Here is a 22,957-nt window from a genome sequence, read left to right as displayed (position 1 = left end):
TCAGCGGGTGCAGCAGCATCTATGGAGCGAAGGAAATAGGCAACGTTTCGTCCCGAAACATTGCTTATTTCCTTCGCTCCATAGATGCTGCTGCACCCGCTGAGTTTCTCCAGCACTTTTGTCCACCTCCAGTTTTTAGAAACATAGAAAATAGGTGCAGGAGTAGGCCATTCGGCCCTTCGAGCCTGCACCGCCATTCAATATGATCATGGCTGATCATGCAACTCAGTATCCTGTACCTGCCTTCTCTCCATACCCCCTGATCCCTTTAGCCACAAGGGCCACATCTAACTCCCCCTTAAATATAGCCAATGAACTGTGGCCTCAACTACCTTCTGTGGCAGAGAATTCCACAGATTCACCACTCTCTGTGTGAAAAATGTTTTTTCTCATCTCGGTCCTAAAAGACTTCCCCCTTATCCTTAAACTGTGACCCCTTGTTCTGGACTCCCCCAACATCGGGAACAATCTTCCTGCATCTTAAACTAATCTCCTCTGCCAGCATGTGATCCATATCGCTCCGTTCTCTGCTTGAGGGCAAACCCTCTCCACAATTTAATAGAGTCTAGAATCTGGACATTGCAATAGCCGACAGCGCTGGTAAAAAATGGTACCTGGGACAGGTGGTCTTTGCCTCATCATCATCTTTGGGCTGCAGTGTTTATGTCTAAAGCAACATTAGAATTTGCATAAAGAGGATAGAAAAAATGCAATTGATCTGATTTGCAAAACCATACACAATGTCCACATGGACAAAACAAAGCCCTTTGAAACTGTTGTGAGAAAAAAATTAATATCTTTTATCCAAACAGATTTGACTATGTTTTTTTTTGCATAAGGCAAATCACTCCACATGTGTACTTAAATGCACTTAACCCTGGGGGACAGGTTGCATTTGGAGAGAGAGAGTTGCTCTTTGATATCTGGACAGTGGCTGGTGTTTTGGGAACTCTTGGCTGTTGGCTGTGGTTTCTGCTGCAAGGGACCAGCAGCTGTCCACTTCAGCACCATGCCCCGGGCGTTTCTGGTCAAACGGCGGGCGTGTGTGGGCCGTGACTGGGGCCTGGTGTGTGATCATCATCGCGGGGATTTCTACATTCCTGGTAAGTTCTGTTTAGAGTGCAACCTCAAACCTCACCCTGGCTGAGGGGGTGAGAGGGGGATGGGGGGGGGGGGGGGGGGGGGGGGGTGAGGGAGAGAGAGAGGGGGAGAGAAAGGGAGAGAGGGGGGGTGAAAGAGTGGGGGGAGAGAGATAGAAACATAGAAAATAGGTGCAGGAGTAGAGGCCATTCGGCCCTTCGAGCCTGCACCGCCATTCAATATGATCATGGCTGATCATCCAACTCAGTATCCTGTACCTGCCTTCTCTCCATACCCCCTGATCCCTTTAGCCACAAGGGCCACATCTAACTCCCTCTTAAATATAGCCAATGAACTGTGGCCTCAACTACCTTCTGTGACAGAGAATTCCACAGATTCACCACTCTCTGTGTGAACATTTTTTTTTCTCTTCTCTGTCCTAAAAGACTTCCCCCTTATCCTTGAACTGTGACCCCTAGTTCTGGACTTCCCCAACATCGGGAACAATCTTCCTGCATCTAGCCTGTCCAACCGCTTAAGAATTTTGTGAGTTTCTATAAGATCCCCCCTCAATCTTCTAAATTCTAGCGAGTGCAAGCCGAGTCTATCCAGTCTTTCTTCATATGAAAGTCCTGACATCCCAGGATTCAGTCAGATAGAGAGAGGGAGGGAGAGAGGGGGCTTAAGAGTGGGTTGGAGACTGAGAGGGTGTGAGAGGGAGAGAGAGGGAGAGTGGAAGAGAGAGGGAGGGTGGAAGAGAGAGGGGGTTGAGAGAGGAGGGACATAAGGCAGTTGTGAACTTGGATGGAAGTTAGGGGAGAGATCAGAAGGAAGGTAGAAATCGAGAAGCAACTATCAGATAAAGTGCTGGAGGAAGCTGCAGGTCAGGCAGCATCTGTGGGGGGAATGGACAGACCACCTTTCAGGAGAGGAACCTTCTTGAATCTGAGGAAGGGTCCCAATCCAAAACATCGCCCATCCGTTCCCTCCATGGATGCTGCCTGACCCACCTGCACTTTGTGTTTTGCTCAGCATGGCAGCATCTGCAGTTAATTATGTCTCTATTAAACTGAGAGGGACTATTAGCTCATCGGTGAATATTAAAGACCTCAGGGTAAGTGGCACTCACCAGTTATCACCAGCAACTCTTTTAGGCTTAGATTGTGTACGAGGTTCAGGGGAAAGTATAGGTAGACACAAAATGCTGGATTAACTCAGCGGGACAGGCAGCATCTCCGGAGAGACGGAATGGGTGACATTTCGGGTCGAGACCCTTCTTCAGACTGGTTAGGGATGATATAGTGTGGCAGAACTCTCGTTGGAGAGAGAACTTCTACAAAGTAGACATACCTTGAGGAGATTTGGCAGTGGAGCAGACAAAATGTGTAGGAAGGAACTGCAGATACAGGTTTATATCGAAGATAGACTCAAAGTGCTGGAGTAACTCAGCGGGACAGGCAGCAATCTCTGGAGAGAAGGGATGGGTGACGTTTCTGGTTGAGACCCTTCTTCAGACTGGTTAGGGGCAAGGGAAACACTGTTATCAGGCAAATGAACGATCTTCTCATCAGCTAGAGAGCGGTCTGACTTCCCATCTATCTCATTGGAAACGTTTAAACTATTTGTAATCGGACTTCAATGATATAAAGTCATAGAGTCAGTCATACATCGTGGAAACAGGCCCTTTGGCCCAACTTGCCAACACCGGCCAGCTACACTAGTCCCACCTGCCTGCGTTTGGTCCATATTCCTCTAAACCCATCCTATCCATGTACCTGTCTGAATTTTTCTTAAACAAGAGTGGGATAATCTTGACACTAAATGTTATATTCTGTATCCTGTATCTGTACACTGTGGAGGGCTTGATTGTAATCATGTATAGTCTTTCCGCTGACTGGTTAGCGCACAAACTGAAGCCTTTTACTGTACACAGGACAACACTAAGCAAATTGTATTATGCTGAAAGGAGCAGCAGATGCTGGTTTACACTGAATATAGACACCGCTGAGTTACTCCGGCATTTGTGTCTATTTTCAGTGTAAACAGCATCTGCAGTTCCTTCCTGCACAAGTGCTATAAATACCTGTTAATTGTACCTGCAGAACGCACAGGTGGATATATTGTGCAACATTTGCCGGAACAGGATGCAGCGATCAATCGAGAGGGGAAATCCCAAAATGTGAGAGCAAACCTGTTTGATGCAACAGTCCATGATGGGCTAACCCACTTGGAAAAATCACCTGCGATTCACACAGCCCAGGTACAATTTTAGGAGTTACATTTTGAGTGACGATCCACAACCATCACTTCGATATCACTTGGTGAAAAAAACAAAAATGAATTACAAATATTTGTTGAGTTGCATTGAGGACCCCTCAGAAGTCATCGTTCAAACTCACTGAGAACATAGAAGATAGACACAAAAAGCTGGAGTAACTCAGCGGGACAGGCAGCATCTCCGGAGAGAAGGAATGGGTGACGTTTCGGGTCGAGACCCTTCTTCAGACTGATTAGGGATAGGGGGAAACGAGGGATATAGACGATGATGTAGAGAGATAAAGAACAATGAATGAAAGATTTGCAAAAAAAGTAACGAAGTTAAAGGAAACAGGCCGTTGTTAACTGTTTGCTGGGTGAGAACGAGAAGCTGGTGTGATTTGGGTGGGGGAGGGATTGAGAGAGAGTGAATGCCGGGGCTACCTGAAGTTGGAGAAATCAATATTCATACCACTGGGGTGTAAGCTGCCCGAGCGAAATATGAGATGCTGTTCCTCCAATTTGCGTTTAACCTCACTCTGACAATGGAGGAGACCAAGGACAGAAAGGTCAGTGTGGGAATGGGGAGGAGAATTAGTTTAGCAACCGGGAGATCAGGTAGGTTCAGGTGGGCTGAGTGAAGGTGTTCTGCAAAACGATGGCCCAGTCTATGTTTGGTCTCACCGATGTACTAGTCCACATCCTGAACACCGGATACAGTAGATGAGGTTGGAGGAGTTTGGCTCAGGAAGGTTCCTGAGCCAAAATTCTGCCTATCCATGTCCTCCAGAGATGCCAGCTAACCCACTGATTTTCTCCAGCTCTTTGTGTTTTATACAGGAACAGGCCCTTACGCCCACAATGTCCGTGACAAACCTGAGGCTAAGTTAAATGATCTCCTTGCGCTTGGGTCATGTTTTAAGGGGACTGCCCCTTAATGAAAACCAAGGTAACATAGACAATAGACAATAGGTGCAGGGGCAGGCCATTCGGCCCTTCGAGCCAGCACCGCCATTCAATGTGATCATGGCTGATCACCCCCAATCAGTACCCCGTTCCTGCCTTCTCCCCATATCCCCTGACTCCACTATCTTTAAGAGCCCTATCTAGCTCTCTCTTGAAAGCATCCAGAGAACCGGCCTCCACCGCCCTCTGAGGCAGAGAATTCCACAGACAAGGCAGAGGGGAAGCGAGAGGAGGAAAGATTTAATAGCAACCTGATCACACAAATGGTGATGGGTACATGGAACAAGCAGCCAGAGGAGGTAGTTTAGACCAGACATACAGCGAGGAAACAGGCCCTTCGGCCCACCAAGTCCACACCCGTTCTACCCAACACACCAGGGATAATCCAGAGGCCAAATAACCTACAAACCTGCAAGTCTTTAGAATGTGGGAGGAAACTGGAGCACCTGGAGAAAGCCCACGCAGTCACAGGGAGAATGTACAAACTCCGTACAGACAGCACCTGTAGTCGGGATCGAACCCGGGTCTCTGGCGCTGTGAGGCAGCAGCTCTACCCGCTGCGCCACCGTGCCGCCCCACGTTGTAAGCCCTTCGTGGAAGATTGTCTCATCTGGTTTCTAATTGTTGAATTCTTCTTGCAAGGCGAAGGCAGCCTATACTGAGGGACACTTTGTCTGCCTCTACTGCTGGAAGGCGTTCCCGCTACAACGCATGCTAACCCGCCACCTGAGGTCCCACAGCACGGTGAAGAGGCACGTCTGCAGCTTCTGCGGGAAAGGTTTCAATGACACCTTCGATCTGAAGAGGCACATGCGCACACACACAGGTAGGGACACTGGCTAGCAGTCCATCCGGCGAAGGGCCACTCCTTGTTACAACAACCAACATTTATGCAGTGTCTTCAAGCGTAACAAAGCTCTCAATAAGAATGGAGGCACAAGAGGCGTTAATGTTAGCGTTTATTTCAAGAGGGCTAGAATACAAACACAGGGAGTTTAAAATGGTGTCTTCATTTATGAAGAATTAATTTATTATATTTCAAGGGTCTATTTTAATGTGTGTGTGTATCTGTGTGCATATGTGACAGTGTGTACATGTGTATGTGTGCACGTGTGTGTGTACATGTGACTGTATGTGTGCACATGTGTGTGTGTGCGCATGTGTGCACATGCGTGCGTATCTCTGTGTGTGCGACTGTATGTGTGCACATGTGTGTGTATATCTGTGTGTACGTGTGACTATAATAATAATAATAATAATGGATGGGATTTATATAGCGCCTTTCTAATACTCAAGGCGCTTTACATCGCATTATTCATTCACTCCTCAGTCACACTCGGTGGTGGTAAGCTACTTCTGTAGCCACAGCTGCCCTGGGGCAGACTGACGGAAGCGTGGCTGCCAATCTGCGCCTATGGCCCCTCCGACCACCACCAATCACTCACACACATTCACACACAGGCAAAGGTGGGTGAAGTGTCTTGCCCAAGGACACAACGACAGTATGCACTCCAAGCGGGATTCGAACCGGCTACCTTCCGGTTGCCAGCCGAACACTTAGCCCATTGTGCCATCTGTCGTCCCATGTGTGCACGTGTGTGTGTGTGCACGTGTGTGACTGTGTGCACATGTGTGTGTGAGGTGTGCACGTTTCCGTGCTGTATCTCTAAACTACACGTAGGAAGTAATGAAATTGCACCAGGGTTCAGACAAGCTCTTTGCCTCTGTTTGTTTGAACAGGCATTCGGCCCTACAAGTGCGAGCTGTGCGACAAGGCATTCACACAACGGTGCTCGCTGGAATCTCACCTGAAGAAGGTCCACAACATGCACCAGAACTACGCCTACCGGCAACGCAGATCCAAGGTGTTTGTCTGTGAAGATTGTGGCTTCACATCCAATCAAGGGGATGCGTACGTCCTCCACATCCGAGACCACCACCCCAGGAGTCCTGCCGTGTGCGCGTACCTACGCAAACACCGCGCCTCAATCCACGACAGGATCAGGATACTCTTCCCACGCTATGTGTAAGAAAATTATCAAAGACACGGTGGCGCAGCGGGTACAGCTGCTGCCTCACAGCGCCAGAGACCCGGGTTCGATCCTGACTGCGGGTGCTGTCTGTATGGAGTTTGCACGTCCTCCACGTGACGTGCTCTGGTTTCCTCCCTCATTCCAAAGACGTGCGGGTTTGTAGGTTAATCGGCTTCTGTGTGTGTGGGATAGAACACGGTGGTTGCAAGTGTTATTTTCTACGCTGTTGTCTGCTGGGGCAACAGCATTAGTGCAAAAAACAACAAGAAGCTGGTCAAACTGGTTAAACGAGCTAGCTCAGTGCTGGAGGGGAGAGTAGACTCTGGGATGGATGTGCTTGAGAGGCGTATGAGGCACAAGGTGCAGGTCATCCTGAAAAACCCCGGGCATCCCCTCCATTTAATTCAGGAGAGTCAAAAGAGCACTCGGAACAACAACCGGCTCCTCTCCCTGCCCTGTAGAACGGAGCGGTTCAGGAGATCCTTCACCCCTGCAGCCATTAGATTTTATAATTCGGACCGCTAGGCTGTAGGGGGATGCATTTTGCAATTTTTAATTTTTAATTGTTAATTATTGGTCTTTTTAAGTATTTATTGCTCTCAGGTAGTGTCCACATTGTATTCTATGTATTTTCTGTCTGCGTTCGTTTTGAATCTGTGGGTTTGTTGGTTGGGGGCTTCTGGACATCTGAATTTCCCTGAGGGGATCAATAAAGTATTTATTATTATTATTATTACAGGGCGAGATGGTTGGTCGGCATGGACTCGGTGGGCCGAAGGGCCTGTTTCCACACGGTGCTCTAACACTGAAACTTAATAAAGCGTACAAGGTGTAACATAAAAATCAAAGACTAAGAAGTCAGCTTTCGTCATCGCAAGGAACTACAGACTGTACAAAGGTAGGGGAAAAATACTGGAGAAACTCAGCGGGTAAGGCAGCATCTATGGAGCGTCACCTATTCCTTCGCTCCATAGATGCTGCCTCACCTGCTGAGTTTCTCCAGCATTTTTGTATACCTTCGATTTTTCCAGCATCTGCAGTTCTTTCTTAAACAGATGGTATAAGCGTGAGCAAAACATGGTGGTGCAGCGGCAGAGTTAAATGTTAAATGGTCAGCTCGACATAGATTACAAGACCTACACCAAACCCAAACCAATTAGGAGCAGACGAGGGCATTCGATCCAATTTGTGATCCCAGCTACAAAGACAGATGTGTACAGCAATTCGTTCTTCCCCCGCACACACAATTAAAGCATGGAATAATCTCCACCCAACTATAGTTACCCAACCAGATGCAACTAAATATAAAGTAGCTCTTTCTTCCCAATAACCCTTTCTGGCTTAAGCCCTCCCTTCACCACCTCCAGTTTAAATTCCATTTGGAATATTTTGGAGGACCAAGAACCCAAGAACCAAGAGTTGTTTCCGCACAGCGCCAAAGATCCGGGTTCCATCCTGACCACGGCTGCTCTCTGTGGAGTTTGTATGTTCCCTCTGTGACCTGCGTGGGTTTTCTCCGGGTGCTCTGGTTTCCTCCCACACTCCAAAGACGTGCGGGTTTGTAGGTTTATTGGGCCTGTAAAATTTCCCCCAGTTGGTTGTGAGCGGATGAGAATGAGTCAAGAGTTTAATGGCCACACGTACCGACAACTGAAAGTGGCAAATACACGGAGCAGGCATCAACAGGTGATCGATGGCTGGCGTGGACTCAGTGGGCCGAAGGGCCTGTTTCCCTGCTGTACCTCCATCAACATAAGAAACCTCCACACCTGAATCCACCTGCCACTTGCTCGCTCTTGCCCCACCTCTCTTTACCAGCTCCAACACTAGCAGTCTGAAGAAGGGTCCTGACTTGAATATTTCACTTGGGCAGCTTGCACCCCAGCAGTATGAATATTGACTTCTCTAGCTTCAAGTAACCCCAGCATTCCCTCTCTCCATCCCTCCCCCTTCCTAGTTTTCTGAACACTGACTGTCCCGCTGATTAAATGTTATATTTGCCTTGTTGTCACCTCACAGTTAACAATGATCTAATCTACATTTTCCTTGATCTGCATCTCTTTTGATGTTTCGTTTTCACACCTTGCCCTTCTTTATCTCTGTGTCTCCCTCTCCCCTGACTCTCAGTCTGAAGAAGGGTGTCGACCCGAAACGTCACCCATTCCTTCTCTCCAGAGATGCTGCCTGACGGTCCCGCTGAGTTCCTCCAGCACTTTGTTAATTTGTTTGCTCAAGCTTTCTGCATCCGCTGCCTCCAATAAGTTTGCCAACACAGCTGGGCAGGACACAAATGAGATGCAAATTCAGAGTACAGGAGCAAGGAAGTAGATAGATAGATAGATAGATCCTTTATTGTCATTCAGACCTTTCGGTCTGAACGAAATGATGTACTGAACTGACATCCAAATCCAGCAGGACACATTTTCAATTCAGACCTGAACCATTAGTATTTTTTTGATCAGCACTTCATGTACATAATGGATGGTCAGATTCAACTCCTTCTCCCATCATGACAAGATAAGTACGACTGCTGGCAGCATGTGGAGAGATAGCTGGACAGTTAGATCACAAGAGGGAGTGAGTGCAGCGTAGGTTTACAAGGTTAATTCCCGGGTTGGCGGGACTGTCATATGCTGAGAGAATGGAGCAGCTGGGCTTGTACACTCTGGAGTTTAGAAGAATGAGAGGGTATCTCATTGAAAGATATAAGATTGTTAAGGGCTTGGACACGCTAGAGGCCGGAAACGTGTTCCCGATGTTGGGGGCGTCCAGAACCAGGGGCCACACAGTTTAAGAATAAGGAGTAAGCCATTTAGAACGGAGACGAGGAAACACTTTTTCTCACAGAGAGTTGTGAGTCTGTGGAATTCTCTGCCTCAGAGGGTGGTGGAGGCCGGTTCTCTGGATGCTTTCAAGAGAGAGAGGTAGATAGGACTCTTAAAAATAGCGGAGTCAAGGGATATGGGGAGAAGGCGGGAACGGGGTACTGATTGTGGATGATCAGCCATGATCACATTGAATGGCGGTGCTGGCTCGAATGGCCTCTACTCCTGCACCTATTGTCTATTGTTCAAAATGGAGTAAATCAGCTTCTCTGGAGAGAAGGAGTGGGTGACGTTTCAGGTTGAGACGGGGGGGGGATAAAGCACTGATCCTCATAGACACCCCATGTAACAAATATCACGGCGAGCAGATAAAATGATTACAATACGGCACTCCAACACTTCAAGACTTTATTTCATTTATAAAATTAGAAACAAACTAGGAACAGAGCTTTAAAAAAATAATAGACTATTTACCGCACTATTTATTTCTGCTGTCACTTCCACGTTATCTCTGAAGTGACCCTGTTGAAGAACCTCACGGCTAGTGAAGGAAGGGCACGGCTGGCACCTTGCCAGAGGGGGGAGCGGTCAGTACGGGTCAGTGGGGAGTCCTCACTCCGTCCAGCGATGACCGCAGTGCGGCGCCGTGCATACGTAGTACAGTCGCATCGCATCCTGCAGTGGAGGAATGGCTGCAGTCAGCACTCACTGTCAACTGGCCCTAGTGTACACAGGATGGTGTCAGTGTACGAGGATCGCTGGTACAGGCAGTGAAAGGCCCGGATAGAGTGGATGTGGAGAGGATGATTCACTAGCGGTGAATCTGTGGAATGCGTTGCCACAGGTGGCTGTGGAGGCCAAGTCAGTGGGCAATGTTAATGCCGATAAACTGCTTCATGACATGCAGTGGGAATGAATTCTTGTTAAAGGGGTCACATGTATAATGAATGGGGGTGTGTTTGCACGTGCGTGCGTGTGCGTGAACGTGTGCGTGGTATGTGCTTGTGGTGTGTGTGTGTGTGTGTGTTGTGTGAACGTGTGCGTGTAGTGTGTGTGTGTGCATGTGTGTGGTGTATGAATGTGCGTGTACTTGAGTGTGCGTGTGTGTGGCGTGAACGTGTGCGTGTAGTGTTTGTGGGCATGTGGTGTGTGTGAATGTGCGTGTACTTGAGCGTGCGTGTGTGTGGCGTGAACGTGTGCGTGTAGTGTTTGTGGGCATGTGGTGTGTGTGAATGTGCGTGTACTTGAGTGTGCGTGTGTGTGGCGTGAACGTGTGCGTGTAGTGTTTGTGGGCATGTGGTGTGTGTGAATGTGCGTGTACTTGAGCGTGCGTGTGTGTGGCGTGAACTTGTGCGGTGTGTGTGTGTGCATGTGTGTGTCTGTATGCATGTGTGTGTGCGTGTGGGTATGTGTGTATGTGTGAACGTGCACCACAGCAGCTGTGGGAATAACTGGCCTTACCTCAGCTTTGGCGCTGTGAGACTGGAAGAACACGGCCTCCTTGTGTCCACACCTGGGGAAATTAACAAAACAAATCAGACTCCGTGGACGAGCAAAGCGAGTCGACCCATTCCTTCTCTCCAGAGATGCTGCCTGACCCGCTGAGTTACTCCAGCATGTTGTGTCTATCTACGGTGTAAACCAGCTTCTGCAGTTCCTTCCTGCACATTTAACCTCTCTTTCTATTATGAAAACAATCTGCTTCCAATCGAGTGCAGGAAGTAGATGAGAAGCACACACCGCGCTCTACACCACAGTCGATCGAGAGACGATAAGGAAACGGACGGGGAAAGTGAGTGGGGGAAAGATCAATGCTCACAACCAGCCTTCCTCCCCCCCACACATCACTTTCACAGGATGAGACATGGACCTGGCTCTTCAGTAAAGCAATGATTCTACTTACTTCGGACAGGGATGATCCTCAGTCCGGGGCAGCGTCGGGTCCTGAGCCACATCTGCGATGATTTGCGTCAGTTCACTGTTTGAAGGAAGCAAAATATTAATAGAAACGTAGAAAATAGGTGCAGGAGTAGATCATTCAATATGATCATGGCTGATTGTCCACAAGCAGTGCCCCGTTCCTGCTCTCTCCCCATAACCCTTGATTCCGTTAGCCCCAATAGCTAAATCGAACTCTCTATTAAATACATCAATATTTCAAGAAAATTATGCTGAGAGGTCTGGACTAAAGGACAATTTTGTCTTCCGTTTGTAGAAGGACCCGAAATGTCACCTAATATGTTCTCCCTGGATGCTGCCAGACCCGCTGAGTTACTCACAGACATTTTGTGTCTCACAAAGTTGAGTTTATTGTCCCGTGTACCGAGGTACAGTGAAAAGCTTCTGTTGCGCGCTAACCAGTCAGCGGAAAGACAACACATGATTACAATCGAGCCGTCCACAGTGTACAGATACATGATAAGGGAATAACATGATTAACATTTACTGCAAGCTAAAGTCCGATCAAAGATAGTCAGAGGGTCTCCAATGAGACAGATAGTAGTTCAGGACTGCTCACTATTTGTTGCTAGGATGTTTTAATTACTGATAACCGAACGATGCTTGGCAGCCACTATAAAGCACGCTGAACACAAAAACATTCAATGTAAAGTCTAGAGGATCTATTAAAACAGTCTTGTGTCACCAAGGTTTATATCTTAGAGTAGCTCTCAGTGGCTCTCTAGTGGCACAACCCAACACTGCACCTATTCTAGGCTTTGGATAACATTAAAGTCATGAGCATCCTGTGTGCGGATTATCCAATAGTCTGAAGATGGGTCTCGACCTGAAACGTCACCCATTCCTTCTCTCCAGAGATGCTGCCTGTCCCACGGAGACACTCCAGCATTTTGAGTCTATCACCAAGTCTGACCAAGTCATTTCTGATAAGAGGTAGACAAAAGTGCTGGAGAAACTCAGCGGGTGCAGCAGCATCTATGGAGCGAAGGAAATATCAACATTTCGGCCCCAAGTCCTTCTGGAAATAGGCAACGTTTCGGCCCGAAACGTTGCCTATTTCCTTCGCTCCATAGATGCTGCTGCACCCGCTGAGTTTCTCCAGCACTTCGATTTTCCAGCATCTGCAGTTCCTTCTTAAACATTTCTGACAAGAGTCAGTGTCGGACAGCACGAGAACAGGCCCTTCAGCCCAACTCACCCATGCCGACCATCTACTCTCGCCCACTGACCTGCATTTGGTCCATATCTCTCTAAACCTTTCCTGTTCCTGTACCTGTCCAAGTATCTTTTAAATGTGTAGGAAGGGACTGCAGACGTTGGTTTAAACTGAAGATGAACACAAAAAGCTGGAGTAACACAAAAAACTCAGCGGGACAGGCAGCATCTCTGGAGAAAAGGAATAGGCGACGTTTCGGGTCGAGACCCTTCTTCAGACTGAGAGACGGGGAAGAGGGAAACAAGGGATGTAGACGGTGATGTAGAGATATAGAACTAATGAATGTAAGTTATGCAAAAAAGTAGCGATGATGAAGGCTGTTGTTAGCTGTGGGCGAGGTGAAAATGAGTTACAGACAAAGAGACTCAACAAGACGACTATGAAGCTGGTACTATGTAGGTCGGGGAGACATGGAGAGAGGGAATGTAAGGGTTACTTGAAGTTAGAAGAATCAATATTCATACCACTGGCTTGTAAGCTGCCCAAGCAAAATACGAGGTGCTGTTTCTCCAATTTGCACAATGGAGGCTCATAACAGAAAGGTCAGTGTGGGAATGGGAGGGAGAATCAAAGTGTTTGGCAACCGGGAGATCAGGTCAGTCCAGGCGAGCTGAGCGAAGGTGTTCAGCGAAACGATCGCCCAGTCTACGTATGGTCTCGCCGATGTACCAGAGTCCACATCCAGTCGATGAGGGTAGAGGAGGTACAAGTGACCCTCTGCCTAAGGACAGTCGGGGTCCCTGGACAGAGACGAGGGAGGAGGTATAGGGGCAGGTGTTGCATCTCCTGCGCTTGCAGGGGAAGGTGCCTGGGAAGGGGGTGGTTTGAGTGGGAAGGGATGAGTTAACCAGGGAGTTGCGGGCGGAATGGGGTGGAGATGGGAAGATGCGAGTCGTGGTGGGATCCCGTTGGAGGTGGCGGAAACATTTTCGGGAAATGCCCAGTGAGTCACAGAATCAATTTTCCTTGTGTAGTCGGGATGGAACTCACGTCTCTGGTGATGTAGGGCATCAACTCTAACGATGTGTAGGCACAAAAAGCTGGAGTGACTCAGCGGGACAGGCAGCGTCTCTGGAGAGAAGGGATGGGTCTAAACCAGCACCTGCAGTTCCTTCCTACACGACTCTACCGCTGTGCTCCAGAGAACGTTGAGGAAAGGGACAGGTCACACATGCAGCAATTCAGTTTCCTCTGATGGCGTTAATGTGATAAAGTACAGGAGCTTCACAAGGCGTGGAAGAACTATAAATAACCTCTAACCAGAGTTACGACACTGAAACCTGTACACAGTAGATGACCTTCACTTACTCGACTTCATGTGTGATTTTATTGACGTAGATGCAGCTATTATCAGCTTCTTGCTGGTAGTCACAGTTTCGACACTGTAATTAAAACAAAAGTTTCAGCATAAAGATCTTGTTTCTGTAGTTTACATAGAAACATAGAAATTAGGTGCAGGAGTAGGCCATTCGGCCCTTCAAGCCTGCACCGCCATTCAATATGATCATGGCTGATCATCCAACTCAGTATCCCGTACCTGCCTTCTCTCCATACCCTCTGATCCCCTTAGCCACAAGGGCCACATCTAACTCCCTCTTAAATATAGCCAATGAACTGGCCTCGACTACCCTCTGTGCTAGAGAGTTCCAGAGATTCACCACTCTCTGTGTGAAAAAAGTTCTTCTCATCTCGTTTAGAGATACAGTGTGGAAACAGGCCGTTCAGCCCACTGATCCCAGCACACTAACACTATCCTGCACACATTAGGGACAATTTACACATACACCAAGCCAATTAACCTACGATCCTGCACGTCTTTGGAGTGCGGGAGGAAACCGGAGCAACCGGAAAAAACCCACGCAGGTCACGAGGAGAACATGCAAACTCCGTACAGACAGCACCCGTAGTCAGGATTGAACCCGGGTCTCCTGCGCTGTGAGGCAGCAGCTCTACCCGCTGTGCCACCGTGGCTGCCCAAGTATATAGTATTTTAATGCATGAAAAGATAGGGGAACACACAACCTTGCACTGCACCCCGGCACACGTGACAATAAACTAAACTGAACCAGACCCTCTATCAAGAGTTGTTTTATTGTCATATGTCCCAGAGAGAACAATGAAATTCTTACTTGCAGCAGCACTGCAGAATATGTAAACATGGTACAGTGTAAACAATAGAATATAAAATGTCAGTGTGTAATAGTGTTAATGTACAGAAAGATCTTGGAATCCAAGTCCATAACTCCCTGACAGTAGCAATACAAGTAGATACAGCAGTAATGGTGTGTGTGCTTGCCTCCATCAGTCAGAGCAATAAGAGTCAGGAAGTCACAGACAATAGACAATAGGTGCAGGAGTAGGCCATTCGGCCCATCGAGCCAGCACCACCATTCAATGTGATCATGGCATGTTGTAGCTTTATGAAATGTTGTTCAGCCCACGTTTGGAGTATTGCATGCAGTTCTGTGCACCATATTACAGGAAGGATCTTGTTTAATTTTGTCTATTATTGTCACGTGTGGTACAGTAAAAGGCTTCTGTTTGCACGCTACCCAGTTAAAGAAAAATATACACATGATCACAATCACGCCGCCCGCAGTGTACAGATACAGGATAAAGGATGCAACATTTAGTGCAAGATAAAACATTTTAAAAGACAAAAAACATAGTTCAAGGTCTCCGTTGAGGTAGATGGGAGGTCAGGACCGCATGCAAATTGGTGAGAGGGACAGTTCAGTTGCCTGATAACAGCTGGGATGAAACTGTCCGTGAATCTGGAGGCTTTGGAAAGAGCGCAGAAGAGGTATAGCAGAATGCTGCCAAGATCAGAGGGTATTAACTACAAGGGGAGGTTGGATAAACCTGGAATGTGGATGGCCGATAGAAGTAATATTATAAGATGCTCAGATAGGGGAGACAGTCAAAACCTTCTTCTCCAGGGTGGACATATTAACGGTCTAAGATTTTTAAGGGTTTGGACACGCTAGAGGTAGGAAACATGTTCCCGATGTTGGGGGAGTCCAGAACCAGGGGCCACAGTTTAAGAATAAGGGGTAAGCCATTTAGAACGGAGACGAGGAAACACTTTTTCTCACGGAGAGTTGTGAGTCTGTGGAATTCTCTGCCTCAGAGGGCGGTGGAGGCTGGTTCTCTGGATGCTTTCAAGAGAAAGCTAGATAGGGCTCTTAAAAATAGTGGAGTCAGGGAATATGGGGAGAAGGCAGGAATGGGGTACTGATTGGGGATGATCAGCCGTGATCACACTGAATAGCGGTGCTGGCTCGAAGGTCCAAATGGCCTCCTCCTGCACCTATTGTCTCTTGTCTAAAGGACTGGAGAGCAGAGCTTGAGGTCTGCGGGGAAAGGTTTAAAGTAGATGTGTGGGAGATTTTGTTTTAAACACAGTGGGCGATGGGTGCCTGGAACGCACTGCCAAGGGTAGTGGTGGAGGCAGATACGATCGGGCATTTCGGAGATTTTCGGATAGGCACCTGGATCAGGAGTCATGGGTGAAAATAGACACAAAATGCTGGAGTAACTCAGCGGGACAGGCAGCGTCTCTGGAGAGAAGGAATGGGGGACGTTTCGTGTCGAGACCCTTCTTCAGTCTGACTGGTTTATCTTGGATTTAAACCAGCATCTGCAGTTCTTTCCTACACACGAGTCAAGAGTGTTTTATTGACAAATGTCCCAGACAGAATGATCAAATTCTTACTTGCAGCAGCACAACAGAAACAAGAAAAATAGTTCAGTGTGTGTAACTTGCCCACATAGGCCAACATGCCCCATCTACACTAGTCCCACCTGCCCACGTTTGGCTCATATCCCTCCAAACCTGTCCTATCCGTGTACCTGTCTAACTATTTCTTAAACGTTGGGATAGTCCCAGCCTCAACTACTTCCTCCGGCAGTTCGTTCCATACACCCACCACCCTCTGTGTGAAAAAGTTACCCCTCAGGTTCCTATAAAATCTTTTCCCCTTCACCTTGAACCTATGTCCTCTGGTCCTCGATTCCCCTACTCTGGGCAAGAGACTGTGCATCTATCTGATCTATTCCTCCAATTATCTTATACACCTCTATAAGATCACCCCTCATCCTCCTGCTCTCCAAGGAAATAGGTCCCAGCCCGCTCAACCTTTCCCTGTAGCTCACACCCTCTAGTCCTGGCAACATCTTTGTAAGCTCATACTTACCGCATAAAGCAGGATTCTGTTTTCCTTGTCCTCCTTTGGGTACAGCATGTTGTTGCTGAATCAAGAGAACAAAACGTCACCAATATTGTTTGCGAAATGCCCAAAGAGTCACAGAACCCTCAAATAATAATTATATATCTTTATTGTCATTGCACAGAGGTACAACGAGATTTGGAATGCAACTTCCATCCGATGTCATTACTTAATTAGCTAAAAATTTAGACACCCAGAGAAACAAGATTTTAAAAAGTTAAAGCAGTATAAAGTGCAAATGTGTCTGTGCCGGGTCGATGTGCGACGTGACCATCCGAGGGAGACAGTTCATGGGGGGGGGGCACTCAGCAGGGCCAGTTCAGAGCAGCTATAGCTCTGGGGATGATATTCCCTGATCTGCTGAGTCTTTCAAGCATTGACTATTTCTAAATGTAGTGGTGAGGTTTGAAGGAGAAGGAGGAAAGTGATAGATATGTAAAACCGATACAAGAAGAGACAGATATAGAAAGCTTTGAGAATAAATTGTCAGAAGGTATCAAAAGAGCAGCATTAGTTTCCATACCTAAAAGTAAAGGAAGATCAAAAAGGAAAGCTGTGCCGTGGTGGGACAATAAGTGTAAAGAGGTGATGGTGAATAGAAACAGAGCATTCAGAATATTAAAAAGAACTCATAACTACCAACACATGATTAATTACAAACAGGCTCAGGCAATTGTAAGGAGGACTATAAGACAAACAAAAAGAGCATATTGGAGGAAGTATTGTGATTCAATTGGAAACACAACACAGGTAGAGGAGATATGGGGGATGATTTAAAAAAATGGAAGGTGATAAAAGGGAGTGGAGTTATCCTATCCTAACAAATGGAGATCAAACTGTAGTCTCAAATAAAGACAAAGCAGAAATAATGGTTAACACTTTTAGTAGGGTTCACAGCTCCCACAACTTATCAGATGAAGGAAGAAGAGGTAGGGAAAGAACAAGAGAGGAAAATGTTGAGGCCTTACAAAGGAAAGGTATCACAGAGGACAAGTACAATATTCCATTTAATTTGAGGGAGCTAAAGAGAGCTCTGGCCAAGTGTAAGAACTCAGCTCCAGGGAAGGATGATATTTGTTACATAATGATAAAACATCTAAGTGAGGAGGGACTCCAAAAGATACTTGCACTATATAACACGGTGTGGGAAGAAGGGCGAATACCGGAGAGGTGGAAGGAAGCAATCATTGTGCCTATTAGGAAACCAGGGAAAGATGCAAGTAATCCAGTAAATTATAGACCTATAGCTTTAACAGCACACATGTGTAAACTGATGGAAAGAATGGTAAATGAAAGATTAATGCATCTAATGGAAGAAAACGGTATAGTGGCTAATTATCAGAGTGGCTTTAGAAAAGGGAGAGGTACTAATGATCCAGTTCTGTGCTTGGAAGATGATATAAGGAAAGCACAAGTCAAAAAAGAATCTGTAGTTACCATATTTTTTGATGTAGAGAAGGCTTACGATATGTTGTGGAGAGAAGGTCTTCTAATAAAGCTGCATTTAAGGGGAGTAGGAGGAAATATTTTTAACTGGATAATGGATTTTCTCAACGGTAGAAGTATCCAAGTTAAAATAGGGTCAGACATCTCTAGTAAATGTGTAGTCGAGAATGGAACTCCCCAGGGAAGTGCGATAAGCCCGATCCTATTCTCAATCATGATCAATGATATATTTGCAAACATTCAACCAGAGATGGGACGATCGCTCTTTGCAGATAATGGCAGCCTATGGAGAAAGGGGAAGAATATAGATTTTATCGTGGAAAAAATGCAGCAAGGGATAGCCCAGGTGGAAGAGTGGGGAGGGAAATGGGGTTTTAAATTCTCTATAGAGAAGACAAAGACAATGGTTTTCACAAGGAAAAAAATTAAAGAAGATGTCCAGTTAAAACTATACGGCAACAATTTGGAATGAGTAAAAGATTTCCGTTTCCTGGGGGTTCATTTTGACTCCAGATTAACATGGAGGGTCCACATTACAAAAATAATTGAAAAATGCAAAAAAGCCATCAATGTAATGAGATGCTTAGCAGGTTTAGAGTGGGGAGCAGATATATTATCTCTTAAACATATCTATGTATCACTGATCAGATCCAGACTAGAGTATGGCAGTATAGCTTATGGATCAGCATCTAAGTCAGTGTTGTCCGAGTTGGACAAAGTCCAAGCGGAAGCTCTAAGAATCTGTATAGGAGGTGTGCGGACGTCACCTGTATGTGCACTACAGGTGGAAACTGGGGAGATGCCGTTGAGACTGCGCCGCAGACAACTAATGGCTAATTACTGGCTAAGCCTTAAGGGTCATGGAGAGAACAAAACAGGTAGTACAGGAATGCTGGGAGAGAGGGGTGTCCCAGTCTGGAAGCTTCGGCTGGGTTGGAGGAGTTGTGGCAAGGGACATGAGAGTAGAGGACAAAGAGTTCTGCCCTGCAGTATTGTGGCCATCTGTGCCAATATGGTTACTGAACATCCCAAAAGTTGATCTGGAGATATGGGAGGCAAAAAGGAGGAACAAAAATTCAGACCTAAAGACAGAATATCATAGCCATATAGATAATAGATACAGGGAACACCTCTTAATTTTCACAGATGGATCAAAGGACCCAGTAGCTGAAACAACAGGGGCGGCTGTGGTAGTCCAGGGGATGAATGTTGAGCTTTACAAAAGAACAAACAACTATTTGACAGTATATACAGTGGAAATGTACGCTATTTTGATGGCAGTTCGGTGGATGGAACAGGTGCAACCATGCAAAGTATTAATATGTAGCGACTCATTGTCTGCAATCCAGAGTATTGGGTCTGGTGCATCCCATAGGCGGCCTGACTTAGTTTATGAAATCCTGCTACTATTAAGCCAAGTGACAAGGAGGGGCAGTGACGTGACTTTGTTGTGGGTCCCAGCACACATTGGTGTTCTAGGGAATGAAAAGGTGGATAAATTAGCAAAGGAGGCTTTAAAAAAAAGAAACATAGAGGTAAACTTACAATTATCCAAATCTGAAGGAAAACACATAGTGTGGAAGAAAATAAATCAGGAATGGCAACAATACTGGGAACAGGAGACAAAGGGGAGACACCTCTATTCGCTACAAAACAGAGTGGGCATTACAGCAAGAAGAGGGGGGAACAGGAAGTATTAACAAGATTGAGGATAGGACACACTCACCTGAACAGCACATTAAAAATTTTGGGAAAACACCCTACTGGGCTGTGTGAGGAATGCCATCAACCAGAAACAGTTCAGCATGCCCTAGTTCCATGTAGGAGATATGAGACGGAAAGAGGAATTATGACCAGTGAAATGAGGAAAATTGGATTGACAGAAATATCAGTAAAGAACATTCTAGAGTGTGGAGGGAGAGGAAAAGGAATAAAGTTGTTGTTTGATTTCTTGAGGGCCTCTGACCTTATAAAAAGGATATAATGTAAAGACATGAGGACTGTGGAGTGAAGCCAGAAGGTGGCAGCAATGCAACATTGTGGATGCCGGCTGCTGTAAAACTCCAAAGAAGAAGAAGTAGAGGAGAGAGAGAGAGAGAGAGAGAGAGGGGGGGGGGAGGGAGGGAGAGAGAGAAGGGGGGGGGGGAAGAGAGAGAGGGGGGGGAGAGAGAGAGGGGGGGGGGAGAGAGGGGGGGGGGAGAGAGAGAGAGAGGGGGGGGAGAGAGGGGGGGGGAGAGAGGGAGAGGGAGAGAGAGGGGGGAGAGAGAGGGAGAGAGAGGGGGGAGGGGGGGAGAGAGCGGCAGAGAGGGAGGGGGGCACAGTGAGAGAGGGGCAGAGAGTGAGAGAGGGGCACAGAGAGGGAGAGGGGACACTGATGTACCCCTAACTCTAACACTGGAACACCCCTCAGCGTGAGAGAAGGGAGGCAGAGAGAGAGGGGGAATAGCACAGAGAGGGGGAACATTGATACACACCCCAGTTAAAGAGAGGGAAGAGAGGAGGGAGAAAATGGAGACAGAGGGAACTGGGGGAGAGGGAGAAGGGGTGGAGGAAATCTCCAAGCAGGAGGTATCATCGTCCTGTCTCTCCCCCCTCCCTCTCCCCCTCTCTCACGTTGAGGGGTACAGCAGTGTCCCAGTGAGGGGTACACACCCCCACCCACACTCACCATTCCTGACAGAACCGGATCCCCACGAACCCGGGGCCTCCATGTCCCGCCTCAAAGTCCATCCCCGGGTCAAGATGGCGGCGGCGGCGGCAGCAGCAGCAGCGCGGTGGCCGCCGGGAGTTGTAGTTCCGCTTCCGCCTCCCCCCCCCCCCAGCTTCCCCTCCCGCCGCGGACTGCAACGCCCACAATGCACCGGGCTACGGGTCCCCGGTCGGCCGCGCGACGCGACGCGACCCCGGCGTCGAAACCCGCAACACTTCCTCTTCTTTTCGTGTCTTTGAAGCTGGTTGGTTATATGACAGTTTCCCATTCCTTTACACAGTCCTTTGCATTTTTATTGAACACTGCAAGATCCTTTGGGCTGCACTGGTTGGGTAGTAGGGGGCAGACAAGGCAGTGCTGCATTGTATGGTCCTCTTCTCCACATTCACAGGTGGTTTGGCCAGTTTCATAGCCCCATCTGGCCATGGCAGCTTTTGATCGCACTGTTCCTGTTCTCAGGCGGTTGAGCGTCTTCCACTGGACCCATGGTGCTTCAGAAGGAGGGATACCCATGTCAGTAGGAGGGGGGTCGTCCTCAAGCCTTTTTGTCCATAGTTGGAGTCTGGTTTCTTCCCGTGATGCTATTAGGGGCTGGACATGGCTGAGAAAGCTTCTCCTGGACTTCAGCCGTTGGGCCGGGGGTACACGTCCGTAGAGGCGGTTGTTACAAGTCAAGTCACATTTATTTCTATAGCACATTTAAAAAACAACTCTCGTTGGCCAAAGTGCTTTACATTTGTTATAAGAATAGCACAACAAAACAAACTACATACATATATACATGTAGCCCTCACTCAGTGGACGTCAGGAAAGGCTTGGGAATATAGATAAGTCTTTAATCTTGACTTAAAGGAGTGGGAGAGTGGGGAGTGGGGGAGTGGTGGAAGAGTGGATGAGTGGTAGGGTGGGAGAGTGTGTGGGTGGGGGAGTGGGAGGGTGGGGAGAGTGGGGGGAGGGGGGTGGGGGGAGGGGGGGTGGAGGAGTGGGGGGTGGGAGTGGGGGAGTGTTACAGTGAGGGTGTATCAGTGTTACAGGGGTGGGGGGGGGTGGGAGAGTGTGTGGGTGGGGGAGTGGGAGGGTGGGAGAGTGGGGGGAGAGGGGGTGTGGGGGAGTGTTACAGTGAGGGTGTATCAGTGTTACAGTGGGGGGGGGAGTGGGAGAGTGGAAGGGGGAATGTTACAATGAGGGTGTATCAGTGTGAGGGTCATGGTGCATCAGTTAGGGGTATCACAAGGTTCAAGGTTCACCTTTATTTGTCACATGCTGAAGTGGATCAGGACGTCCATCCATGACGGTCCTGCAGGTGTGTGCCTGCTACCCGGTGAAGGACCTGTCCTGGCCGTGGCTGGTCTTCTGGACTTATGTGTTGGGTGGTTGTGTCAACCACTCCTTGACGTTGGCGATCCACGATATCTCCACTGATTGGGGATGATCAGCCATGATCACATTGAATGGCGGTGCTGGCTCGAAGGGCCGAATGGCCTACTCCTGCACCTATTGTTTATTGTAAACATCCTCCCCGCCCCACCCTATCCTCACCTTTGTACCTCCGCTCCACTCCCTCTTCTATTCTGACCTCTGGGATCGTGTGGGTTTCCTCCTGGTGCCCTGGTTTCCGCCCACCTGTCACATTCCCACCCCACCTTCCCCTTTGTATCTCTGCCTCATTCCCTAGACTCTCAGAGTGATACAGCGTGGAAACAGGCCCTTTGGCCCAACTTGCCCACACCGGCCAACATGTCCCTACCCACATTTGGCCCATATCCCTCCAAACCTGTCCTATCCATGCACCTGTCTAACTGTTTCTTAAACGTTGGGATAGTCCCAGCTTCAACTACCTCCTCTGGCAGCTTGTTCCATACACCCACCACCCTTTGTGTGAAAAAGTTACCCCTCAGATTTCTATTATATCTTTTCCTCCCTCACCGTGAACCTATATCATTCTGGTCCAGTCAGGGAGGTTACCAGTGGTATTAAATGTAAGGACTCGGTGGGCCGAAGGGCCTGTTTCCGCGCTGTATCTCTAAACTAAACTCAGCCCAGAGGTCTCCTCATTAACACTGACCCCCCTCTCGTTCCAGGTGAAGAAGATGGCGCCCGAGTTTTACGAGGACGTGCCTCAGCACCACGCTTGGTCGTGGGTCTTGCGGTACTCTCTGCCCTTGCTCCCGGGTGAAACGGCCGTGCAAGGTGGTGAATGACGAGTGAGGGGACCCTCAGCGCTCTTTACTGCCCTC

General features: G+C 47.9%; 2 protein-coding genes across 2 annotated transcripts; one reads left to right on the top strand and one right to left on the bottom strand.

Annotated features, from left to right (window-relative positions):
* Positions 1-1,009: 1,009 nt before the first annotated feature.
* On the top strand, positions 1,010-6,332 carry ovol3 (ovo like zinc finger 3). Its single transcript, XM_033014363.1, has 3 exons — positions 1,010-1,103; positions 4,931-5,128; positions 6,043-6,332. The coding sequence occupies exons 1-3, from the start codon at positions 1,010-1,012 to the stop codon at positions 6,330-6,332; spliced, it is 582 nt and encodes a 193-aa protein (XP_032870254.1).
* A 3,219-nt stretch (positions 6,333-9,551) lies between these two features.
* Positions 9,552-20,803, bottom strand: polr2i (RNA polymerase II subunit I). The gene is made up of 6 exons (XM_033014530.1): positions 20,679-20,803; positions 16,532-16,586; positions 13,644-13,717; positions 11,064-11,138; positions 10,622-10,673; positions 9,552-9,835 (listed from the first exon to the last, which is right to left on the bottom strand). Exons 1-6 carry the CDS (start codon positions 20,738-20,740, stop codon positions 9,773-9,775), a joined length of 381 nt encoding a protein of 126 aa, XP_032870421.1. The 5' UTR covers positions 20,741-20,803; the 3' UTR covers positions 9,552-9,772.
* Between the last annotated feature and the right edge of the window lie 2,154 nt (positions 20,804-22,957).

This window comes from Amblyraja radiata, chromosome 41 (genome assembly GCF_010909765.2).
Source record: "Amblyraja radiata isolate CabotCenter1 chromosome 41, sAmbRad1.1.pri, whole genome shotgun sequence".
Taxonomy (NCBI): domain Eukaryota; kingdom Metazoa; phylum Chordata; class Chondrichthyes; order Rajiformes; family Rajidae; genus Amblyraja; species Amblyraja radiata.
This window is presented reverse-complemented; position numbering and strand designations above follow the sequence as displayed.

Bases quoted from the DNA above. Each gene is read 5' to 3' on its own strand.
- ovol3 (XM_033014363.1), top strand. From the start codon at position 1,010: ATGCCCCGGGCGTTTCTGGTCAAACGGCGGGCGTGTGTGGGCCGTGAC. The intron at 1,104-4,930 runs GTAAGTTCTGTT...TCTAATTGTTGA, and splicing joins CGGGGATTTCTACATTCCTG to ATTCTTCTTGCAAGGCGAAG. The intron at 5,129-6,042 runs GTAGGGACACTG...TTGTTTGAACAG, and splicing joins GCACATGCGCACACACACAG to GCATTCGGCCCTACAAGTGC.
- polr2i (XM_033014530.1), bottom strand. From the start codon at position 20,740: ATGGACTTTGAGGCGGGACATGGAGGCCCCGGGTTCGTGGGGATCCGG. The intron at 13,718-16,531 runs GTAAGTATGAGC...TTTTAATTACAG, and splicing joins ACAGAATCCTGCTTTATGCG to TGTCGAAACTGTGACTACCA. The intron at 9,836-10,621 runs GTAAGGCCAGTT...CCTCCACTGCAG, and splicing joins CTCACAGCGCCAAAGCTGAG to GATGCGATGCGACTGTACTA.